Source organism: Manacus vitellinus, unplaced genomic scaffold (assembly GCF_001715985.3).
Source record: "Manacus vitellinus isolate BGI_N305 unplaced genomic scaffold, ASM171598v3 scaffold_0_pilon, whole genome shotgun sequence".
Classification (NCBI taxonomy): Eukaryota; Metazoa; Chordata; class Aves; order Passeriformes; family Pipridae; genus Manacus; species Manacus vitellinus.
Genome location: NW_021938789.1, coordinates 6462754 through 6486866, shown reverse-complemented (window position 1 = coordinate 6486866; position 24113 = coordinate 6462754). Strand labels below are relative to the sequence as shown.

At 36.0% G+C, this 24113-nt stretch overlaps 1 protein-coding gene across 3 annotated transcripts in view; it reads right to left on the bottom strand.

The window, feature by feature from the left end:
- The window catches only part of JAKMIP1 (janus kinase and microtubule interacting protein 1), a 112077-nt gene that overhangs the window by 47505 nt on the left and 40459 nt on the right, over positions 1-24113 (bottom strand). For all 3 annotated transcript variants that reach the window (XM_018089188.1, XM_018089197.1, XM_018089203.1), the window contains 7 exons: positions 17444-17653; positions 16625-16744; positions 14206-14352; positions 13465-13605; positions 10269-10328; positions 2433-2561; positions 1070-1198 (listed from right to left, as the gene is read on the bottom strand). In XM_018089188.1, coding sequence (XP_017944677.1) covers positions 1070-1198; positions 2433-2561; positions 10269-10328; positions 13465-13605; positions 14206-14352; positions 16625-16744; positions 17444-17653 — 936 coding nt within the window. The remainder of the gene's footprint in view (positions 1-1069; positions 1199-2432; positions 2562-10268; positions 10329-13464; positions 13606-14205; positions 14353-16624; positions 16745-17443; positions 17654-24113) is intronic.

Sequence of the window (24113 nt, the reverse complement as noted above, 5' to 3'; positions counted from 1 at the left end):
AAGATAACTGAGCCTCACTCTGTAAGAGTGGCCTTGCAATAACATCAGTCAACTCTCTCAGTAGTCACTAATCTACAATTTCATGCTGTACTTCATGCAGAATGAAGGACATCAGGTGAAGATGATGAAGTTTCCAGCTCTATAGCTATTTATTGCCCATTTGGATTTTATAAGTTCTTTAGTCATTGATCACAATAGTTATTCAAGCAGAGGGTGACTTGCAAACATGCCACAATTCTAGACATGCTGCTATCTGCAAGGAGTTGAAATAAAGTAGAAGTTTTGCTGCTAGTTAACTCAGTTATTTTTTTTGATGCCACTTCTGTTCACTGAATAGATCTGGGGACTGAGATAAAGCTCACCAGCTCATTATGAAGTTATTTTGCTCATCTCCAGTTTGGAAAAAAAAGAACGGAAACTGCTAGCATGACTTCTGCTGACCTCACCTCTGCACCACTAAATGGTAAAACACAGTGGTGGCAGAAGGGCAAATACTCTCTCACACCTATAATGCCTACAGTACAGAGATTAGTGCAAAAGTAAAAACATTTATTTCAGAGAGAGTAAACACACATGCTGATCCAATAGCAGACATAGTTAGCTAGGTACTTTCTGGTGAAAGAATACTCTCAATCTAAGACTTTAAAAAACAAATTATGATTTCATATATTCAAAAAAACACTTCAGTAAAAACTATCTTTTTCAGATTTGGGTCATATTTTTAATATATGATGGAAGTACCTAAGTACTTATAACAACCTCTCCTGCAATTCATTTAAAACCATCATGTCACTATCCAAATTGCGGGTTCAACCAGGATATCACTCTCAATAACACTGTCTTACTACTGAAATCTGTAATAGATTATCCATGCAAGAATAAAATATGACATCTTTATTCTGATTACACCAGATTACTCTAAATTTTTGCCTTAGTGATGATATCCTCTAATCCTCAAAAACATTGTGCTTTGCATTTCAGTGACCTGCAAAAATACCTCCTGCTGTTACAAGTTGTTTCAGCTTTTTTGATTATTTCAGAGTTAAAGGAAATTCAGTTAAAAAATTACCCTTGCTTCTCTCTCTGCATCCAGGGTTCCGCCAACTTGCTCTTGAAGCAATGCATATGCTCGTTGCAAAGCTTGATACTCTCTTGTTAGCTGGCAGAACCTTAGTTCAGCTTCTTCTTTAGGTGTGCTCTTAATGAACAGGGGGAAAAAAAGTGGGTTTGTATAAATATATATAATGGGTTTGTCTATATAGACAGATAGACTCACAAACATAACAAGCAACATAACTCATACTGAGTCTCAGTTTGATAAGGGTTTGAAATCCTGAAAAATGCGGAAAAGAAAAGAAGGAAGGATGATGAGTAATTGTCTTTACACACAATTTCAGGACACTGTACGTTACTATATAAGGCAGCAATGTATAAAAATGGGAAAAAACTGTCTGGGGAAAGATGAGAGAAAACAGTTTTATTCACCACTCTCTTCAGCAACTCCAGAACCACAGGAGTTTCACAAGGGACTCATGCAGTCCATCCCTCCCTCCTTACACTTTTTCTCTGCAGTGCCAGGGTAAAGCACACTAACACAGAAGTTACATTTTAAAAGCCATGTTTCCTTAAATTTATTTTTTTAATGTGAAGTATTTTTAAAATCTTGATCTCCTTTGGATTTTGAGCAACTGACTTGAACACTTACAAGGTCTTTCCTATAATGTTGAGGACAAGAAATGTCCTTCCCTTTAATTAATTTTTACTCCAGAAACTTGAGTTCCAAGGAAAAGAGATTACAATATTATTAAATATTAAATCTAGAAAAAAAGGAAGCTCCTTTTGACTGAGGAGCATTAGGCACACAAGTTAGGTTTATAAGTTAGTGAACAAGAAAGAAGGATGAAAAAGAGTATCTAATTCATGCTTTGTCCTCATGCCCGCAATCTTCTAAAGTAGGCCAGCAGCACTGTATATCCCAGAGCTGAGATAAAACATGTCAGTGGGTATTTACTACCTATGATCATTTAAGTCTTCATGAATTGCAAAAGCCTCTCTGAGCATTATGAGCAAAGAAAGAAACTCCTGGTTGTATCAAAACAGTCAAATAAATTATAAGGTTGAAAAGCAAACTATTGTCTAAGAACTATTGACTTTTGGCAAAGCAGTTTGCCTATTCATTTTCTTTTGACTAATAACAAAGAGTTTGAGAAAAACAATTTTATTTCTCAGCACAATATCTGCCAAATCTGTCAGGCAGAATATTATCTTATTAATTCTATTGTGAAGTGTATATGTTACTGGACTTGAAAAAAACCAAAGGATTTCTCTGCCAAATCTTTCACAGTTCCTGTGGAACAACAACTGTAAAAAAGTTTACATTTATAGTTGTGTCTATTTTTTATAGAACTTAAGAACAAATCAGTACTACTTACATCTTCCAAATCTTCTTCTGGTGTTGCTGGTGTCCTGTCTGTTTTATCTGTGTTGTATGAAGTTACAGATGACGTTTCCGAATCAACAGATTCTTCATCAAATCCAAAAAATGTCTCCACAACATGCCTCTGAAAAATTAGTTTTTTTCAGTTACTAGCAAAACAGCTGGAAAATCCCAATGATTCAAGGTCTTCTTTTTTAGTATTTAGGAGGAAAAAAAACTCCATTGTAAACTCTTGTTCTCTGATTGAACGAGCTACGTCTTCAACATCATTTGTGTAAGAACCTCCAAGAACTGAACTGCATGTAGTACTGGGTAATTGCCAATAGAATAATGCTTTAGGAAAGCCATAAAAGCTAGTTATCAAAACAGGTCTTACAAGATTCACAGTAGAGGAATGCAATATCTATTCAGAAGAAAGCAAGTCAGTACGATGTAACATATAAGACATGTAACCAAAAGGAAAAAAATATTCTGGGGATCAATGTGGAACAAATTTAATTGTTCATACTAACGGTAAAAAGAGAAGACAGATTAACTTATAATATCTGTTTTGCAAACTCCTACTTAAAAGTATAAACTACTGCTTACCATTTATTTTTTCAATACCATCATTCTCAATTCTTTCAAAGAGTTTGCTCCAGTATTAAGACTAATCAAAAAGACATGCCTGGGGAAAAACAGCATTTCACTGGAGATTTTAAGAATTTTACACATTGTTATCAATTACATGCATGCTTACAGAAAATTAAAGAAAATGAGTAGTCAGTGGAAGTGAATAGTACAATATTAACTGTGAAAATGTGATATTTTATATAAAACGTCACTATTTTAGGAGTTTCCCTTTCTGTCAATTTCCTAACATGTTCAGAAAGCAGAAAAGTTCCATGGAAACGCCACTGGTCAAAAAAAAATTTACTTATACATTTAATTAGAAAAAACCAGGTTTTCAAGTATTTTTCCTTTCAAAATAGGAAACATTAAATGTTATTAGAAAGTACAACTTTTTACACCACATAAGAATTCTAATGATCCAACACAATTTCAGAGTAGCAAGAAAATTAAGAAAATTTTTTAAAAGAGTGTTGCTGGAAAAATGGAGTCAGGTTATGAAGCATCCTAGACAGGATGCTAGTGGAGAGAGGTGGTTGTAAGAAGATGAAGAAAGATCTGTCTATCCATCTCTATATTTTTTGCCACTGCTTGATGCTGAGTCACATATCTTGATGTTCCAGTTTGTTATTTGTTTTTTTTTTAAAACATACAGGTTGTATGTAAGAAGAGAATACTTTGTTCATTAAAAATGCCTAAAGGGTGAAAAATGTTATCAGTTGTTTTTCCAAACATCATGAATCCTACACTTCAGCAAAGCCAAATTCACTGAGTGGAATTCTGAGCTATAAATTTAATTCAAGGTTCTGAAAGTTTTTATCTGTAATGCTGTATCTCATGATAAATTCCAAATATTTACTCTTGCCTACCACCTTCTAGACTTATCTAACTTTAGAGACTTTTCTAGTATGTCTACATAAATACTGTCTTCACAAAGCCCTGTAATGCTTACTGTATTCTTTTAGCTCAGCACAGGTCTCATCAACAGCCAAAATACTCTATATTGATTTAAGTAGTACCATAAAATCAAGCTTATAGGTGTGACTTTGTGCCAGCATGCATGACACCATGTGCTCCATTTACAGTCTGCAGCCCTGGTCACCACGGTCCACCAGGTCACAGCCTCATTACTCATAAGCTGAACAACCCCATAATAGTTTCACAGCACAGCTTATTCCACTCCAACTGCCACGGACAGCTCCAAGACCCTGTTCTGAATCACTTAATTGCTTCACTTAAGATGAGCTCTTCTATCAGTATTTTAAAAATTTCATTCAGACCATGTACTTAAATGAACCAGTTCTAATAAAATCTCCTCTTGAAAAGATGTTATGCACTCAAAAAACGCACAAAAACCCCAAAAGCCACAACTTTTCTAAAGAGACTATGCTTATCCATATGCATGCATACAAAAATGATGCGGCACAAAAGGCAAAGAGCTTCCCAACAACCTTTAGAAACAGCAAGCTGCTAGATGACTACTTTGTGCACTCAGAAGAAAAGGATTGTAGTTATAGTGCTACAGTGCTGCAAAGACAAATTATCCTTTTCTCAGTTGTTTAGGAAGCACTGTGATCCTTTCAACAGGCTATGTCTAAGATGCTTAAGACAAACAGTTCCCTGGGATAATTCAATCCTTTCCTCCAGCATTCATCAGTTTACCTTTCTGTCCTACTTAACAAAACAAAGGACACAGGGAATAGGTTTAAGCCATATTCTAAAAATATAAAGACTTATCCAGAAAGTTAATGTGTTCTCTCACACTTGAATTACAAACATTTCAGACTCCTCTTTCGTAAGTACAAAGGTTTGCCACAAAAACAGAGGTGCAATTAGTCCCTGAGAGATGGCCCATACAAAATTTCTCCTGCACTGAATACTGGTTGCAGCCCACAACCATCTAAGAGTAACACTACAAATAAATACTGAAAGTTGAAAATAGGGGTAAAGAAATGGTGCTATCTTCAAGTTGTAAGGAAGACAAATTTACAATACAAGTTGCAAGCTCAACTCACTTTTTTGACTCCAAACTGATCCGCACATACAGTTTCATAGAGATGAAGCTAGATTTTATGAAGGTAAAGAAGATGGTGGAAGGTAAACAAAACCCCAGAGATTTCAATGAAAACCACATCCTCACTTTGCAGTGCAGATACGCTTTACTCAAAGATATTGAAAGCAAACCCGGAACAAAGCTTCATACAGACTCTTACGCTGACTCTTCTACATCCTGCTCTTCTGCCCACATCTGCTTGCCTGTGGATGGAGCTCAGAACCACCATGTGCTTTGGAGGAACCCAGCCAAGGACAAACAACTCAGACAACAGAAGAACAGCTGACCCTGCTCATGCCTCCTGCTTCAAGGGTGTTTGGCCTCAAAAATGACAAAACTCCAATTTATTGTCATATATATGGCACAGAGAACCCAGTACCATGATGGTCAGGAGCAGCTCAGTTAAAACTGACAATTAGACCTACCATACCTGTGGGGTATTCTTGCTATACCTCTGCTATACAGTCACTTAGGTAACTCAGGTTAACTATATGTCTTCCTTTCATCCTGCAGGCACACATATGCTGTTCCAAGGAGTGAAAATAAAATAGCAAAACAAAAGTGGCTTTGATTTTATATAAAGGTATACAGGTTTGAGAAGATGCTGAAAACAATGACATTGCTGTGACAACAGATACTTACCTGTCTTTAAACATTTCACTAGTAGCAAAAGGAGGGGGAAATAATTTGCATATATAAATAAATAAATCACTTGATCATTAGATGTGAGGGAATTATGAAAGAAAATTTGTATTTCCCATCACACTAAAAAACCTCAACACTCAAAGGAGAGTTAAAAGTCAAAACCTGTTAAATGCTATACAGACTGCCTATAATATTTGGAGTTACGAGTGAACCACTTTATTTATTTTTAATGATTCCTTCCTTTTTAGAGATTCTATACATTTATCACTTTTTGGAGCAGACACTTTCCATGGCATTAGAGATAAGGTATTCAGCCATTGTATATTTCTTGCACGTGTATGAATTGCTTCTTAACACAATTACAAAAAAGCAGTGCTTATTGTTGATCGTCTAGTATCTGAAGTAACTAGTTACAAGAACTGATTTACAGCAAAACCAGAAATTAAGCAAAACCTTGCCAAATTAACTGGCAAGGGAACAGCTGCAGAGAGAGAAAAAACGGGAAAAAAAGACGTCTGAGTCATACAGTTGTTGACAAACACTGTAATAAATACTAAGGCATCAATAAATACACCAACTCCAAGGTATATTTCACACATGGTTCAAAAGCTTAATCACAATAATCTTTGAAAAGTATATAGAAACGCACTATACTTGGATTTTTGTAACTATAAACTATGTAAATTCAGGTTTCATTCAAACTTTTCTTAAAAGTTTCTCAACGACTTAGAGATTCTTTTATATTGATTTGTTATATACATTTGTTACTTCTAAATCATAAGTTCTTAACTGAGAAAATAGTCATGTAAATTACTGAAAAATTCTGATTTGAATTCTAGTTTCCACCGACTACTGCCATGCATTTAATAGCAAGTATTTTTCATGTAGATTTATATCAGTGCTTTCACATAATTTTAAAGTAAAATTATGCATTAGGCTTTTTAACTCAAGTATTAATGCTTCTACTGAAGTATGGTGCTCAGTAAACATCAAAGTTTACAATGCTATAAATCAATAGTGACACATAGACTGCACTATATGCAAATTTCAATATAATCTGATTTCTCTGTTGCTAAAGTAGTTTCATTTTACATTTAAATATCTCATTTTCGAGTACTTAATTGAACATGATAAAAACGATCTGAGATATATTTCCTTGCAATGCAACCAGATTTGCTACTCAGTAACTTCTTACCTTCATGCTTATATGTCATTTCTTGGCAGCCAGAAAAATACAGGCACACCAAAGCACAGAGGCAGAGAAAAAAAGAAAAATATAAAACAAGAAATATGAACCCCATCACACTAGTGTGCAGGCTTTCCACTACCATGAATACAGTTTATTTATTAAAGTTTAAACAAAGACATAAATCCGTAGAGTCCTGCACTTTCCAAACAAGCTGGGCAAATATGTCTTATTTTAAATGCATGACTCCATCAGTCATGAAATCACTGTAACTCCATTCTACATGTCAAAAATAAACAAAACATAAAAAAATACTGTTTCTGAAGTTTCTTAGTTATTTCACCACAAAAAAAATGGGAAAAAAAGAAGCTCCTTGAAAAAAAATCGTGCTTTAAACAGCAAAAGATTCACCTGGTGAATCACAATTTTTTTCCTAGCAAGTCCAATGGCCCATTAGTATAAAAAAAAACAAATAAGCCTCCACCAGTTTAGGCTGCTTCACCTCAGAAAAAACTGTCCTTCAGTACCTGACTATACAGAGTTGCTACATTACTCCTCTAAACACCCTGCAAGCACAGAGGTTATAAAGCCCATCCCACCTGGCTGCTCCTTTCCTCAGGGAACCAGAGCCAGTTGCCAGCACTGTTGCATGGACTCCTATGCCCCATTGGGAATTAGAAGAGTGCTCAGTCAAAGCTACACTAGCAACAGTAACCTAGTGCGCCTACAGAGCTCCAGAAATAACACAGACATCTAATTACAAGAGCAAAAAACGAAACAAAAGCATAAAATTAAAATTTTCAAAATCTTTTCAGCTGAACTGATGTTCAGGGCTGTAAAGGCTACTGGACTGGCCTGGCAGATCATTCACTCAAGCTGTCTCAAGGATGGAGAAAGACATGCCATGGATCCTGTTCCAGGTAACAGGAATCACTGTCAGGAAAATACTCATATTAGGAACAACCACAGCACTGTGCAGTCAGAGCACCTCAGAGATGAAAGAAGTGGAGTGTAGAAGTATCTGTTTAGGAGAAGCTGCAACAGTAGATGAGTGCAAATCTTCACCCTGTGTGCCAAGTTCCTGGTTATTAGAACAAAAAATGAATCTTTCTATACCTTCCAGTTTGAGCTTATCTGACCACTTTCATGAAATCTTATTCTCATGAGTTATTTCATCTCTCAATTTGCCAAGGCAAGTGGGACACATCTGGAAATAGATACAACTCCACAGTCCAACTTGATAATTCACTGTTAATGCTAATTTTGCATTTCACCATCCTTAGAAAAGCAAAGCCAAAGATTTAGATCAGTAATTTCTTATTCCAAGTGTTTGGCTGGGACAGATACATCCATAATTTCGCTACTATTCTATACAGGTTATATCATCTTATGTTATAAAGATATTACACAGACCATAGAAAGAAATACACTTATGCTGTGCATGTCTATATATAGAGCAACTCATCTTAGACTGCTTTTATAATCCATGGAGAGAAACAGGCAATTTTAGGACAAAATTCACACGGCCTGTTTACATATCTACTTCCAACCATTTAATGCTAACATTCTGCCCAGAGTGAGGTGTCTGTATCTCACGTCCGTTAATGACATATAACAAACATTTGCAATGCTTGGTTAAATGAATTCTACCATTTTCATCTGGATTCTTGAAAGAGGCTACAACAATGGAGAAGATGATGGTACAATCTCAACAGCTCATCTGAGTAAGAGATGAGCTCATTCTACAGAGATTGTTTAAAGAAAAAACTGTAGGAAGATTGTGGTACTGATTAATTCATTCTTTCTGAAGTATCTATCATATCCTAAATAAGAAGCACACCCCCACTAACTCTGCTGCTCATTCTGCAGTAAACTCTGCAGAATTCCCCCAATTATAGTACTCTCAGCACAAAAAGAACAGCACTGCCACAATTTTTTTAATGGTATCATGCACATTCTCTCCAATCCTCATGTTGTTCAACTCTTGTTTTGTTCAATAAGGAAAAGAAGACACAACAAAAGCATCAGGTTACTCAAGACAAAAAGGTAAAAGGAAAGGGTACAGAGTCTATGTCAGCTGAAGTTCTATTAACACAGATTTTTAAGATATAAATGCATAGTTACTGAAGTTTCAGCCTATAGAAATCAGCACCACCAGTTATCAATGTCTAAAAATTAAATTAATGAGTTCATTTAATTAGGAACTTCACAATTTACCAAAAGATCCTACACATTTAACTTAAAGTCAGATAAAAGCTAACTATTGGAGAGGACTATAAAAAGTACAGCATAAGTTACATACATATATATAAATGATTTAACATACTTTTTTTAAAATTGATCTCAACACACAAATTTACAGTTATACTACACCAAGAAAGAATGGTTTATGGTTGCTGCAAGTATATTTGGCAAGATCTGTGGTTACTTTTGAATTTTTCTTTTTTACCATCTAAAAGACACACCATTATTAGAAGAAAAATTTCAAGACATTACCAGTGGAACAGAGAATCCCAAAGAATGCATTTTTCAGAGTACAGGCATTAAGAGAATGCAGAGCAATAAAAAAGCACCACCTGGACATTACCAGGAATAGACTGTGCAGAACACACTGACAACAGGCACCCATTTATGACATGTAAGCTACCATATAAACTATAATGATATCTCCACTCTTCACTTCCATTTTTTCCCTCTTAACCCCATTTCCCTCCCCTCACATGCTCCAGGTTGCTAATGTTCAACTTCACAAAAAAAATTATTCAGCAAATTAATTACTTTAAGTACATGTTACAATAAACATTGAAGGTACATTCCAAAGCAAAACTTTCCTGTTTCTACAATCTAAATTTTTCTCTTGTACTTTGTAATCTAGAGTAGAGTCGTTGGAATCTTCTTACTATTTATATATCACATACAAAAATATGAGTTCAGTAACATCCCTAGCATGAGTCAAAGTTTTCCACTGTGATTAAGCACTATGTTGGTAGTTTAAAGGGTGTATGTTCTTGTAAAAGGACTGAGCATTTGTCCTTTGAAATGTTTGTTGTTTCAAGTCGTTGAGTCATTTAGGCCTTAAGCCACTTGAATATTCAGGCCACAGTGGCTAAAAGGGTAATTTTACTGTTTGCTTAAAACAAACCCCAAAACAACATCACTTGTGTGCAGTACAACACTTGCAGCTCCTGAATTATCCTAAAAAAATTAAGCACTCACCAGAGAAAACAGAAGAATTATATGGTTTTTTCCCATTAAGTAGAGCTTTAAATTCAGGCGGTATTTGAAACAGGTGTTGTTCACAACAACAGAAATGCATTAATAACCGAAGGTTTGCTCACCTTTGGAGGCTTCAGACTTTTCCTCCTCTGTTTTTTAGACCGCAATAACCGTTCTCTTTCCTAGAAGGAAAGAGAACATTTTGGTATGGGTTTGTTTTAAAACTATACTTAGATATGTCTAACACAAAGAAATGTCATTAACATTTTCTTAAAGCCTATGGTAAAGCTAACGCAATGTCTTTATCCTTTTGAATAACTCCGTGTTGATAGAACACCACCCTGTACTGCAGCTTTATCCCTGTAGCAAACAAACCTTCAGCCATATCCTTCAAGCATTTGATGGGAAGTTGGCCAGAAAAGGCTTTGTTAAATACTGGGCACAGATTTCTGAAAGTTCCTTTGACTCTTTTACCAAGAAGCTCACTATGGAAACAGAATTCACAGTCTCACTCCAGTGTTCAATCATCCTGAAGAAGCAGGTCTGTAGCCAAAAATTAGTCCAGTCTTAGTAATTACAAGTCATTGTATCAGGCATACTCTGATATTCGAGCACACATAAGCAGTGTTATATGTGACTTATCCTTGTAGGGCAAAAGTCTCAAATCCAAAGACATTCTCAGTCTGTCAACTTAGTGTCTTTTTTCTGGCGAGACTTTGGCGCAAGTTCACAATTAACTATACCATAACACGAGGAGGTTGTGACTGGAAATGCAAGACTTATGTATATCTAAATCCAAGAATACTGCCTTGAATTCCAAAGAAGAGGAAGAAGAGAAGGTAAAAAAAATGCAAAGGAGCAAGCAAAAAACCCCCAAAACACAGGAGGCAGGTGCTCTGTCTTCTTGGTTTTTTCCTGATTCTTTCCTTAGCTCTGCATCTTTGTTTGCAGCACCTCTGTTTTTGAAAGACTGATTGCAGTTCCAAGTGCTTTGCTAGCAGTTATTGCTCACTACATGGTATTTTTCTATTCAGAGTTATTTGCTTCACATTCAGTTCAGAAACTGGACAAATAAGAAGCTCCCAGTGGAAAATACAATACAATTAATTATCAGCACATTGTTCCAGGAATTAAGTTTTGGGAAAAAAAAATAATTGAGAAAAGCACAGCAACTTATATAGTATCTTGAATACATGTGGTTTGAAAAATAGGAAAAGTAATGATTACTAAGGTAGAATGGTGCAGGTATATCATGCTGTAGAATAATATAACAATTTAAGCTAAAGTCGAAATCAGACAGTTGAATTTTATACTGTTGAACAAAAATCCTGTCTTCTCAGGTACCTAGTTAAGGCATGTTAACTAGGGTCTCCTGCCTCCCAAGCAGGTGTCCAAACAGATGGATTTTCCTCTCATCTCACTTCAGTGCAGAATGAACAAACACTTCCAAAACTCCAGTCCTTCCTGTTTCTAATCTTGTTTGTAAGAAGACTGATTAGTTTACTATCTCAATAATACATCAAGCTACCAGAACAATAATAATGCCAATTAAAAGCCACCCGCATATTTTGCAGTCATCTAAGTTTCCCTTGATAGCTTTCCTTTTAAGAATTAACCAGAACACCACTATTGTGGGAGAACTCAAGTTGGCATGGTTTCAACAGCATCAAAAGTATCCGACAGAGGACACTGTTAATCAGTTCAGACAACCCTATTGCCTAAGACTAATGTTCTTATTTCTCTGTATCATATTGGTCTCAGCTGGAGTTAAGCTGATGATTTTTATACTAATCAGGTATGGGACATTTGAGTCATTCTTGATAACTATGATACATTCGTATTCTGTAGAGGCGCAGTTTGGGTCAGAAATGATAGCTCAAAAGCATAATGAAGTGCAGAATTCCACTGCATTCACATAGAAGGCAAAACCTCAATTAGTTCGTACTGCCAACCAAAGCAGTACCCTAGTTAATAATTTTACTTATTTCTGCCAGTGGAATAATATCTGTAAATAGGAAAAACAGCAAAAATGAAACCATAGTTTAAAATATTTATTTATTTTACTTTCACACTAAACACAAGTTAATACTATTTGACCAGTCAGGATACATTATATTTCCTCACATCACTATCTGAGACAGTAAAAAGAGAGTCCTTTCATATCCACTTTACACTGAAATATAAGAGAGGTTATATCTGCCATATACTGCACATTTAATATCATATCATGGTCCCTGCCTGTACAGTTGTATTTGGAAGGCAAAGCAGCACTGCTTTGTGAACTAGACCCTACATCAGAGCTTCTGAGTAACATCCTACTGCTTGGAACACTGTGCCACTGGAGAATGAACTCAGACATCAACTTTTGGCACTGATTTCAGAGAAAAATCCTGGGTCAAAATCTCAGGGAACTGCCAAGAATAGAGACAATGTTCCAGATACAGCAATAACACATCTTGTTGTTTTATCTTTTTGGATCCTCTATTTTTATCTTCAAAGCTGCATCCAATTGTTTCATTTTCTATTTAGATAGAATGCTCTTAAATTCTTTTTATCATTTTGTAACTGCCAGAAGTGCCATTTGAGATGTCTGAGTCTGCCTGAGTTCCAGATGCTGCTCCAGAAGGGCAAAGGTCTCAGAGATGATATAGAATTTCTGCCAGCACCAGAAAGGGATATCATAAATTGCACTTAATAGCACTAGACACCTCTAACACAACTTGAAACATTCCCGATCAAATAGTGCAAACATCTATGAGCATCACCTTAAGAAACCTTCAGAGTCAGAAGGCAGCAGCTGTGCAACTCTAACGCTAAATTGTGCCGCTACCTTTGGTTTGATGAACAGTGCATATTTCTCCCCATTTGTTATAAGGACAGCCAGTGTGGCCAGCTCAGTTAGAGATGCTTAGCCAGGGGAAATTATTGCCATCATGCATGCTCCTTTCTTTTAGGAGAAGTTCTAGTGCTTGGGTTTGCATCAGGATTTATATCCAAGACATTTTAGTCATTAAGTTTTGGAAAGTGTCCTTTCCTCAAGTTTCTCAGTTGTTGGCACCCAATTTGGCAAGTAAATAATGGAATGATGATGCACTTTCTTCATGAGCAGCTCATAATAAGTAAATACTTTATAATACAAAAATTCATACACATTCCAAAGAAATTCATTCACTACCTGAGAAATAACAAGAACCCTTTGACACCAAAAAACTATTTCTGTATTACTACTACAACTGGACTTAAGACATTCATCTCACATCTTTAGCTTGCCTATAGATGTGTGTGCATGCACATGTGTATACCAGTCATGAACATTACCACTGTGAGATCATCAATAACATGCTGTTGTTCTTTGACTTGCAGTCTAAGGAACTCAATTTCTTGTTCCTCTCGTGTGCTGCTGAGATCATTCAAAGATGTGTGCCTCTTCAGCGCTGGTTGTGCAGATAACTTCTCTTTCTACAAAAAAAAAAAAAAAAGTAAAAGAATATTTTAAAGTGTCTTGCTGTAACTAGAGAAAAATTCTCAGGTGTGATGTAGCAATCAAGAATTCTTTGGATTAATCAGTGCATACTCCATTACAACACAAGGCCTCTTTCAACCAAAAAAAATACACATTCTGTATGCCTTAGTGTTAATCTCTCACATAAAATATTTTAAAACAGAATCAAAGTACACAGAAAAATTAGCAGAGAAGTGAACTCAATGATCTAGCATAGTACATGCACTCAAATTCAGTTCTGATCATAAAAGCTTCTAATCATAAAAGCAGTATTTATTAAAGCAGATTTTTAGTCATAACTTTTTATAGCCTGCAAAATATTTTATCTATCTGTGATCCTTTTCCTTAATCACTGTGAATTTATACAACACAAAGCACATGCCACTCTGAATTTAGAATATGAATATTCAGCTCCATTGTCTGTATTTGACAGTTGCACCATCCCACTGTGGAGACTGATCTGTTTGAGTTGGAATAAAAGCCTCACAGGCACTTCCACCTCAAAGTAGATGTGTGCAATGTGTTCTTATAACATGACATCAGAGACAATCACTTACCAGTTCTACATTTTCCCTTGATAGATTTTTTATTTTTTCTTCCATTCTCTGGATACTTTGCAACATATCATCATTTTTTTTGCTCATCCTCTTATTTTTTTCTACCAAAGGCTTCAGCTGACTTTCTGTCTCCCGAGAACGTTTCAGCTGTACATGGCAAAGGAACAAAGTTAGCTGAGCTTTAGTTTACCATTGCAGGAAAGAAGAAATAGCTGTGGTTTCACTTGCCTTTCTTCATTCGGAAAGTTTAGCACTTTTGCTAAGTGGCATCTGATATAGACTACTGCTGAACTAGGAACTACAGGAGTCCAAACTAATAAGGCATGGCCTTTTTTTACAGTCTACCAAAACACTAGATCTGGTCACTGAATTTTTCTCTTGGCAGACACTTATGATGATCCGTAACAGTGATTTCTTTACAAACTAATCTCAATGTATATAAGCTTCTTGTGACCAACTAGGTCTCTAAGCAAGTTGTTCCCACCAATTATCCCTCAGTAGAAGGACACTCTTCCTTCTCTTCTTTAAAAAAACCTTCACCTAATGTGTAATTAGAGCAATGAGAAAGTCAGCCAGAGGGCACAGATTCAATCTCAGCATTCTGCTGACATTTTCAAGCTGCTCAATTTTGCTCCTGTGGTTTTACGATGTTAGACAATTACACAAAGCAAATTGCTGCTCTTTCTTGTATTTGTGTGTATTCAATATTTCACTCTATTTAATGAGCTGCTTTGTTTGGAAAAAAAAATCTATTTTTTTCCCAATCAAAAGATTTTTGAATTTACTGAGTTTTAACTGGAAATGAGAAAAAGACAGTCTTTTTGCTGAGATAATTCCACTGAGTACTTGCTTGTCTATTTCATTCTCAAAAGACAATTAGTTTTCACAGTGCTTAATCACGTGGCCTTACTGATATTACTGATATTATTTTAAGTAATATTGTCTCACAATATGATAAAACCTACTCCATACCTCTTCCAAAATATATTTCTTACATCTCTAAATCAAGAATCAAGAAGAGCACTTGACTGAGTCATAGAGGGACACTGTCTAGAGGGACACTATCTGAAGGATACAGATTTCTTCAGGGATGTTTTGAATTACTTATGCTCACAGAGAGGACTAGGAGGCTGAATTATCTTGAAAAAAAGGCAAGATGTTCTTGAGAGTACAGAGCAGAGAAAAGCAACTGTACCAGGAAAACTGAGGTGAAAAAACCCAAAACAACAAACACCAAGGCTAAGTAGGAAAAATGGCAAAGTATACCCAGGCTAAAACATATGTTCTTCTTATGCCAAGAAACTTAAATTGTTAACCAGGAATCAATTTTTGGCCTGTGAATGGGCTGTTTAGACTATAAAACTATTTAAAGATGAAAAGTTTAATGAAAAAGACACAATTATGTTCTAAATTCATTCAAATTTAGCCTAGCATTGTTCAGTTGTTCAACCTTTATTAAGATAGATTCGGGCAAGATGTTGGACAAGAAAATTTCAAGAATTAGATTTTCTGATAATCACTGAGATGTCATAACTAAATCAAGTCGCTTTATTGTAAAGCAAAGCCTTCTCATCTCAACATGAAGAGCTAAGTCTGACAAAGCAAGGAGGAAGATGTCAATGTTTCACAAAGATGTCAATGTTTCACAAAGATGTCAGTGTTTCACTCATCTATAGGACCGACATATGGCACCACTTCAGCCCTCACCATACATAATAGAATTATTTTACAATCAGATACATAGGCTCCATCTGTTTAGAATGAAAAATCTTTTCTACCACCACTAAAATTAGGGCATTATAGGACATGTGTAAAAATTCCTGTTGTGAAACTCACCTCCCAGTGCAGTCAATGGGAGTTTTACCATTAACCTCAGTACGAGCAATTAAGTAGCAAGCTGATAAAATTCATTCTTAAAATTCATGTCATATCCTTTCTTTTGTAAGTTACTATCCCTCTCCTAGGATAATTTCACCTACTTAAGAGATTTCCCTTGAGTAATGGCAGATATTTCATCATTAACACAAGAAAGCTTTTTTAACTCCTGGCTAATATAAGCTTGTCATAAAAACAATGTCAAATTTCAAAAATATTAATACAGTAATTTAAGTGCATAGATTATGCATGTTTTACACAACATCCTTACACAGTGCCACAGGCAAGATACCAGTCAATTTGATTACAATGACCTTAAAATAAATTTGTACATTTTTATTTTTGAGGAACAAGAAAGATTCCATCCATGTCTTCTATGATCACAAGATGAATTTCTGTAGAAATCTGTTATATTTAGATATAATTGATTGAAACCAACAGGACTAATTTGTAAATTATTTATAATACTGACTTTCCAACATTAAATCTTTTGCTATACAGATGCCCTCCCAGTCACCATCTGTGTTATTACTAATTAATTTACCAGTTCATTTCTTTCATCTGCTAAGAGAGTATTTCTGTCTTCCAGCTTCCTTATTACAGCATTCAGTTCAGCGATTTTTAACTGAAATCTCCGCACATCTCGTTCATCCAAATGCTGCTCCTTTACATCAAAAACATAGAGACATATAAAATCATCTTTAAAAAAATATTTTACTATCCTTAATTTAATATCATGGTTTAGCAAGTAGATTGTGTAAATTTAAAATACACTCATACATCAGTGTCTGGAAAACCTACTTTAATTAACTGAAACACTAAACAATAACATCCTGTGAATATGCTACCTGAACAGTGTCTGCTTGTGAAATGTATGTAAAGGTCTAACAATTAAAAAAAAAAGGAAAAAAAAAACAAAACACCAAAACCAAACAGTAGACAAATAATATTTCATGTATAACAGGTTACTTCTCACCAGATTCCTTACTCTGAGCTAAAACAATTCTAGTGTATAGGACACAGATTAAAATCACATGAGTCAAGTTTTGAGAAGCAGAGTACCTATTTGCCAATGGTTAAAATATTCCTAGATTAATGAAATAGTAAGGAAATACTGGGGTTCACAGCTGGAGATCACAATGTAAATTCTACAAGTTCTATATCCACATATTTTTCAACATTCTTTGCAATTTAAGAGGTCCAAGGAGTTTCTAAATTATCAGTGAAACAGTACAGTGCAGTGCAGGGCCATTTACCATTAATTGGTCCTTGCAGTATTTTAAAAGTAACCACAAACCCAACGTGAACACCCAGGCAGCAATTACCCTGTGTCAAACATCTGAAGAAAAAACAATTTTCTTACCGGACTTCCCATGAGTTCAGTGATATCTCCTACTCCTGCAGGAAGCTCTCTCTTAGGACTACTATGGTATCGTTCTGCCTCCTTCACTTGGACAAGTTGTTCATCCAAAGCTTCTTTCTGAAGGAGCAGTTTCTGTGTATGGCCTGCCTGGACACCAAGGTCTTTCTCCAGAGCTAGAATCACCCTGTCTTTGCCTTTTATCTCGTCCATCTGGAAAGAAAAAATGCAAGAAGGAAGTTTCTGTAACATCCCCAACTGCTCACTGATTGCACACCTACAAACTTGCAAAAACAAAGTTCTGTTTCTGTGAGAATTTTATCAGCACCCAAACTGTGAGTGCCAAAAAAAGAAAATACATCTTTTCTGAAGCCTTTTCCTCTCTCCTTAAACAAGTTTCAGCTTTCACTTAATCATGAGTTTGCTTGGTAAGGTTTCAACTCAAGAGACAAATGAAATCAGATGCAAAGATACAGTGAAACAGAATACATAAGCACTGAAAACATCCACTTCATCTGAGGATACATACTTCTGTAAGAAGAAAAATCTCCCTTCACTATGTTTCAGAAGGAAAAGGACTAGTACAAGATAACACACAAACACACCTTTTAAAACTTACCCGGGCTTTGTTTTAAAGCTTGAGCCATAAACATTTGCCCCATATTGACTCTCTCTTTATTAGTGAAAATCACATGTGGTAAATCTCTTCACAAGTATTTAAAAATTAGTAGTGTATACATACACAATATTAAAACTGAAAATCTTAAGCATACCTATGTATTTTATGTGCCCTTGTTATAAGATCAAACGAGGACTAGTCTTTGTGCAGAAGGAAAAAAGTAAAAGCACACAGAGCATTGGAATAAAGGGTAGGAAGAAATAGTTCTTAAACACCCTCTATGGTTACTGAACTGTGTGTTCATACATCTCCATAACAAATAAAGCACACTGCTCGCAGTGATCTACTGAAGCTCTCATAGGATTTGTCCCTCACAGCATCAGTGTTAAATTCACTTTGGTACTATTCCAAATCCTAGAGGAAGTGACAATCTGCAGCAGTTACTATAGTAACAGATTTCTTAAAAAGAATGTTAACCATTTACAATATATTTGTTGGAACTGTGCTGTATTACCTTCAGTTTACAAAACTATTTTCTTGGCCAACAGAAACCCATAGAATTTTGAAAATAAAACTATTATAACCTTATTTGAAAAAATAAAATGAAATCATGAACTTGTTAAATCATACACTTGTTTATTATAGTCCTACATCCATAGTAGTCCTTTATTTCAAGTTACATCAAAACAAAAAGAAGATTTAAAAAAAAAGGAAGTGTTGGAAGTAATTTATAGTTCAGTCTAAGTGATGTACAGGATTAACACAATGAGATTACATGATTGGATGCAATTTGCTTCTTCAGGATTCTTTCCTTAATCCTTTCACAGTCTACAAAGCACGTGAAATGCATTTGTGTAAGGAATCTGAGTGGCAGGAGATGGCCTGGTTGAACCATGATAAAAGATAAAAAGGTCAGATTTGAAGTGAGTAATCTGGTCTAGACTACTTTTAAGTTCTCACTGGAACTGATGAAGATTGGTTCTGATGGAGATTTCTTTCCTGATGTGGAAAAGTTGCTAGGTCCCAACTCCTCACACAGTAAATAAAAACAATACTTCCCAGTATGTGAATTCTCATTTGTGAGACTTCAAAGTCTCACAAGACTGTCAAAAAGGACTTGCAGGAAAAGAATGCAGTTTTTATTAATGGAAGAATTTGCAACATGCAGGATTTCAGAGGGACTGTGCAGTGAACAATGACAAAAATTAAGCAGCTGCTTCATTTACTGAGTGCTATCTGTCATGTACACCGATCTATCAGAGAGCCATTGGGAGGAAAAATGTCATGTAACTAAATACTGTGGAGAGTTTCACTTTCAGTTACACAGGTGTTTGCACTGAACATCCATATAACTGACACAGGAATTTTTCCATGCAAGGCACACATTTCATAAGAAGACCCAAGTTTACATTGGCAGCTGTAATTTCAGTTACCCAATTAGTAGCATATTTCATACTCTATAAAGTTCCACAACTGAAATGGTAAATGCAATGACATATGTTTTAAGTTGGAAGAAAAAAGAAAGCACAATCTCCATGTGTCTGCTGAACTGATTGTTTGAAACAGGTGTGACCAGTGCAGTCACACCCGTGTCACCCTCCTCGCACACTTCCATTGATCACACGAGCTCACACAGATTAAGAGAGAAATGCCAGGAAAGAGCATGGCTCTGGGTGGAGGTTAGGGAAGAGAGAATTCTCCTCTGCTCTTCTTACTAGTCTTTCTCCCACCATAAAATCTACACATAGGGAAACTTTCAGAAAAAAACCCCCAAACACCCCATGTTCCAATCAAATAGAAAAATCTTTGAGACGCTGAAAATAATTAAAAATTGCAATATAATTGTAATGACTACAAATCTATTCTATTTTAAGTTGCAGGTAAACACTAGAGAACCTCTTACTCCTGTAAACATTTGTATGTGCACACACACAAATATACAAAACATTGCAACAGCACTTTTTTATAAGCACAAACTACCAGAACAAAGAATTTCTAATCAACTCAACTTACCACGAACCGATAAAGACGAATAGAACTGCATCAAGAACACCTCTAAGTTCTGTTTCAGAAGCCTTGGGATCAATACAATTCTCCTATCTTCAAGGGAACAGGTACATATCCAGTGTAACTACATCAACCTAGTTAATGTCTCAATTTTCTTAAATTTACCCCAATTCCTGACCAAAAGAACTGACTACTTTTACAGACTTGCACAGTACAGAGCGAATTTGTTCATCCTCCCTGCCTACTTTCTCAACAGAGAATACAAATTGCTCCAGAGCACAGAAAAAAGGAAGAGAAATATTTTACAGCAATGCAACATCCCTCAGTTCCACGTGGGAGAGATAGCAGGTCAAGGGCCCAGAAGGTAATGAAAGAGGAGGTACATGTCTAGGAAAAGGATGGTTTAGGTTTAAACTGAACAAAAGCTGCCATAGAAGAAAGGTCCACTTCCAACATAAAGGAAAACAGCCTAATATAATTAGGTATGCATTAGGTATGTATATTATACTATGTATTACATACCTCTGTTTTAGTGGGGAGAAGAGTATCTTCCATTAGGCAAATGAAAATCCAAATGGATTAGTAAAGGTTTCCTACTGCTTGCTATTTTGATCAAGCACATATTATGGAAGCAACACTATCATAGCCAAGATTGTCTAAGAATCTACATGGTCTAAGAGAGAAGTAATATTTTTTATTAGACTAAGTGACAGAGTTGGAAAGAAAGCTTTCAGGTACAGAAACACTTCAGTTGATCAAACTAAGAAGCATTTTCATGTTTCCCTCCATGGCACTGTTCCTACTTGAAGGAACAACATGTGGCAACTGGAACCTGACTGCACTAATCTCCTACCACTGCTTTTGTGTGATCCTGCTTGTACTACAACTCGTTTGAGACCTCTCACTAAGATACCATCTTTTCTTCCAACATATTTAGCACAATGAGATCCCAATCCATGCACTGGACTCACAGGTATTGTGTTAAATCAAATATATTATTCCAGAAATTCCTTCCAACTGGTTTCTTTGTTTTCAAATTTGTTCTCCGTTTAAGACAAATTTGCCCACTGTTTGCAGCTACAAAGTACAACAAGGTCACATGAACTCTTTACATTCTGTTTTGTATAGATTTTAAACGCCTTTAGAATTGTGATTTTTTTTTTTACACACGGTACAATTCAGTACAAAAAGTCTGTGATAGGAAGACAGTGGAGCAACATGAGGTCAGAACACGTTTTCAATTACATGTTTCGAGAAGAAAAGTAGCAGAAATATCCCCTGAAAGACTATTTTAAAGAAAATAAGATCATTCACAAGCACACGCAGAGGGAAATTACTGAGAAATCACCCTGAGTAGCATAGGTAACTCTGGAGCTCTTGGTTAAAATTAGAGCTTTCTAAAGTATCAATTCTTAAAGGGTTTTGTGCTATCATATGTTAGGTGCTGAACACAGACACTACACACATTATGCCAAGAAGAGCTAGCGTTTATAGCCTGTGTCAAAATTACCCAGGTTCCTAAGAGCAGGTATCTAACTGCCTCCTAACAACTGAGAGAAATGAGCAGAAATGAGTCTTTTAATAATATTTATCAAACATGAAAGAAAACCAAGCCGATTGTTGGAAAAAGTATCCTCTGCCAATTATTCCACACTTCAATAGCTACAGTGAATGAAAAGTCAGAGACCTTTGGGGGAACTTTAGCCTCACACAAAGTTGAAAGAGAAATTCCCAGGGAATTAAAAACCACATCTATCAAGGCAGTGACATACTCAGTTTCCAAAGTGGAAAAAGCCAGCTGCTGCATTGCCAAGTGTAAGACTTTCCTCTTTAACCATCCTTGTCAAATTTATCTCCTGGCCAACTGCAGAAAAAATTTCTACAGTGCTCTTCTCCAGAAGTTTAATTAATCTTCATACTAAATGCCTGACATTGAAAATAGGGCTATCTTGACAGAAGAGGTATTGCTGGTTACTAGAGAAATTGCTGGTTACTAGGAAGAACAAAAAGGAGATGCTACTCAAAAAAGCAGGTAAAGATTAAACCAAATGGAATTAACACCTTTTACATTTATAAAGGGACACTAAGATCTAACAAAAATATCCCAAGCTGAAAGCCCACCTGGAGGGAGGAATTGTAATATTCCAGTGTTATGCATAGCATTCTCTACACCAGACAGGGTCAACTAGTTAAATAAATGTTTGCTGCTTATTTAGGAATCTTAGGGGGAAAAGGGACAAAACATGACAGCCATTCAGTGGAGTATTGAGGTTCACAGACACAGGTAGATATGACTTATTCTTAATTTAATGTGTAATTTTTCTAAACCAAAGTCAATATTTTCTTCCCCTAGCTTTTTCCATAATTTTTTTAAAGTATTTTAATTTTATAGGCAAGGCATATATTAAAAGTTTTGATAAATTATACAAGAAATGCCACATGGGCAGAAAATTCCAGAACTTACTGATAGCAGGTTTCTCACATCTTTCTCAAAAGTCATTATTGTAGTCAGTTACAATCTCTATACTGGATTTCTCCTGTTACCTATCCCAAGTGTTCATTAACAGAGCTATAACGAACAAGTAGTTGTAAACATGAAAAATGTAGCAGAACTAAGTAATACAAACTTTAGAATATTTTTGTCCAGGTGCCACATCACAGGCAACTTTTGTGGATTTTTAATACTGTTCCATGTTTTTCACAGAGATATAAAAGTCAAATTTGTGACCTACTTACCCTAATAGACTTTTTAGAAAATACTAAGAACAAACATAAAATGCTGAGCCTGCACTGTAAAAAAAGGTTTTATTATATCTGCTTGGTTCAGGCTAAAACAAGGTCTGGTTGGAATGCTGTCCTGTTAGCTCCTGAGAGGACAAGCATAAATCTTCAGAGGACAGAAAGCCAAGTATTATTTGCAGTCCTACAGTGCTGGAAGTGATGGAAGGGTCCTTGAAGGAGATTAGCTCAGCCTTGGAATGCAGCTGAAACGTGCATCTCAAACAGATGGCAAAATCCAGGGAAGCAGCTACTATTTGGTATCAGCAACTGTGTGTGAAATACATGCGGGTTTAAGTGGCTGAGAAGAAGCAGGAGGCTACAGCAGGCTCTACCCAACCAGGCACAACTGCACTGGATGATTCAAAGCTCAGCCTTCCAAATTTGAGACTTTGGTTAGGAATCAGAACTCCTATGTATGTGCCACTGCACAAGTGAAGTGAGTAAAGCCAAGCTCCACCCTTCTCCTCAGGCCAGCGAAGGGTCAGGTAGTGCCCTGACAACAGCCAAGTGTCCTTCTGTTCCAGAATTTTTGGAGACAAAAGGTCTCTGCATTGCCCCCAGAGCTGTATGTAACATAAAGATACGAATTTCACTGCCTTAAAATGGCAAAATCCTAGTAATGGGAATGCGGGAGAATGTGAATGTTGTTAGAAAATTGTTGCTACCACTGCAAAGTATATAATTTTGGTTTTTGGTGGAGTGTTAAACCTCTGCTTCTGCTATTTTTCAGGTTTTACTGAAAAAGAGTTGCTGAATCTCTTACAACGTAGAAGTTTTGGTTTTTTTTGGTCTTCTAAATTTTATCCTTTGAAAATGAAAGGGAATAACACATTTCAACAGCTTCACCAAATGCCCAGATGAAGAAGTGGAATGCATCTTCCTCAAATTTGTGGATGATACCAAATTTGGGAGAGCTGTTACTACACTAGAGGACAGGAACACCATTAGAGGGACTTAGACACGTTGGAGAAACGAGCCAAAAAACCTAAGACAGATACAATGTCCTGTCCCTGGGAGAGTTCAATTGCCTGCAACAGAAAAGGTTGGATGCCAATTGAAGTTGCCAGTTCTGCAATGGGAATAAAGACAAAGAAAGAAAAAAGGAGAGACTTTGGTGTCCTGTAGGGCAAGTTGGATATGGGTCAGTGGTGAGAGCTTGCACTGATTGAAGTTAACTTTACACTGTGCCAAACCAGGAGGAGCGTAGCCAGAAGAACAGAGAAGCAATTTAGCCTTTTATTAAGCACTTATGAAACCACACTACTT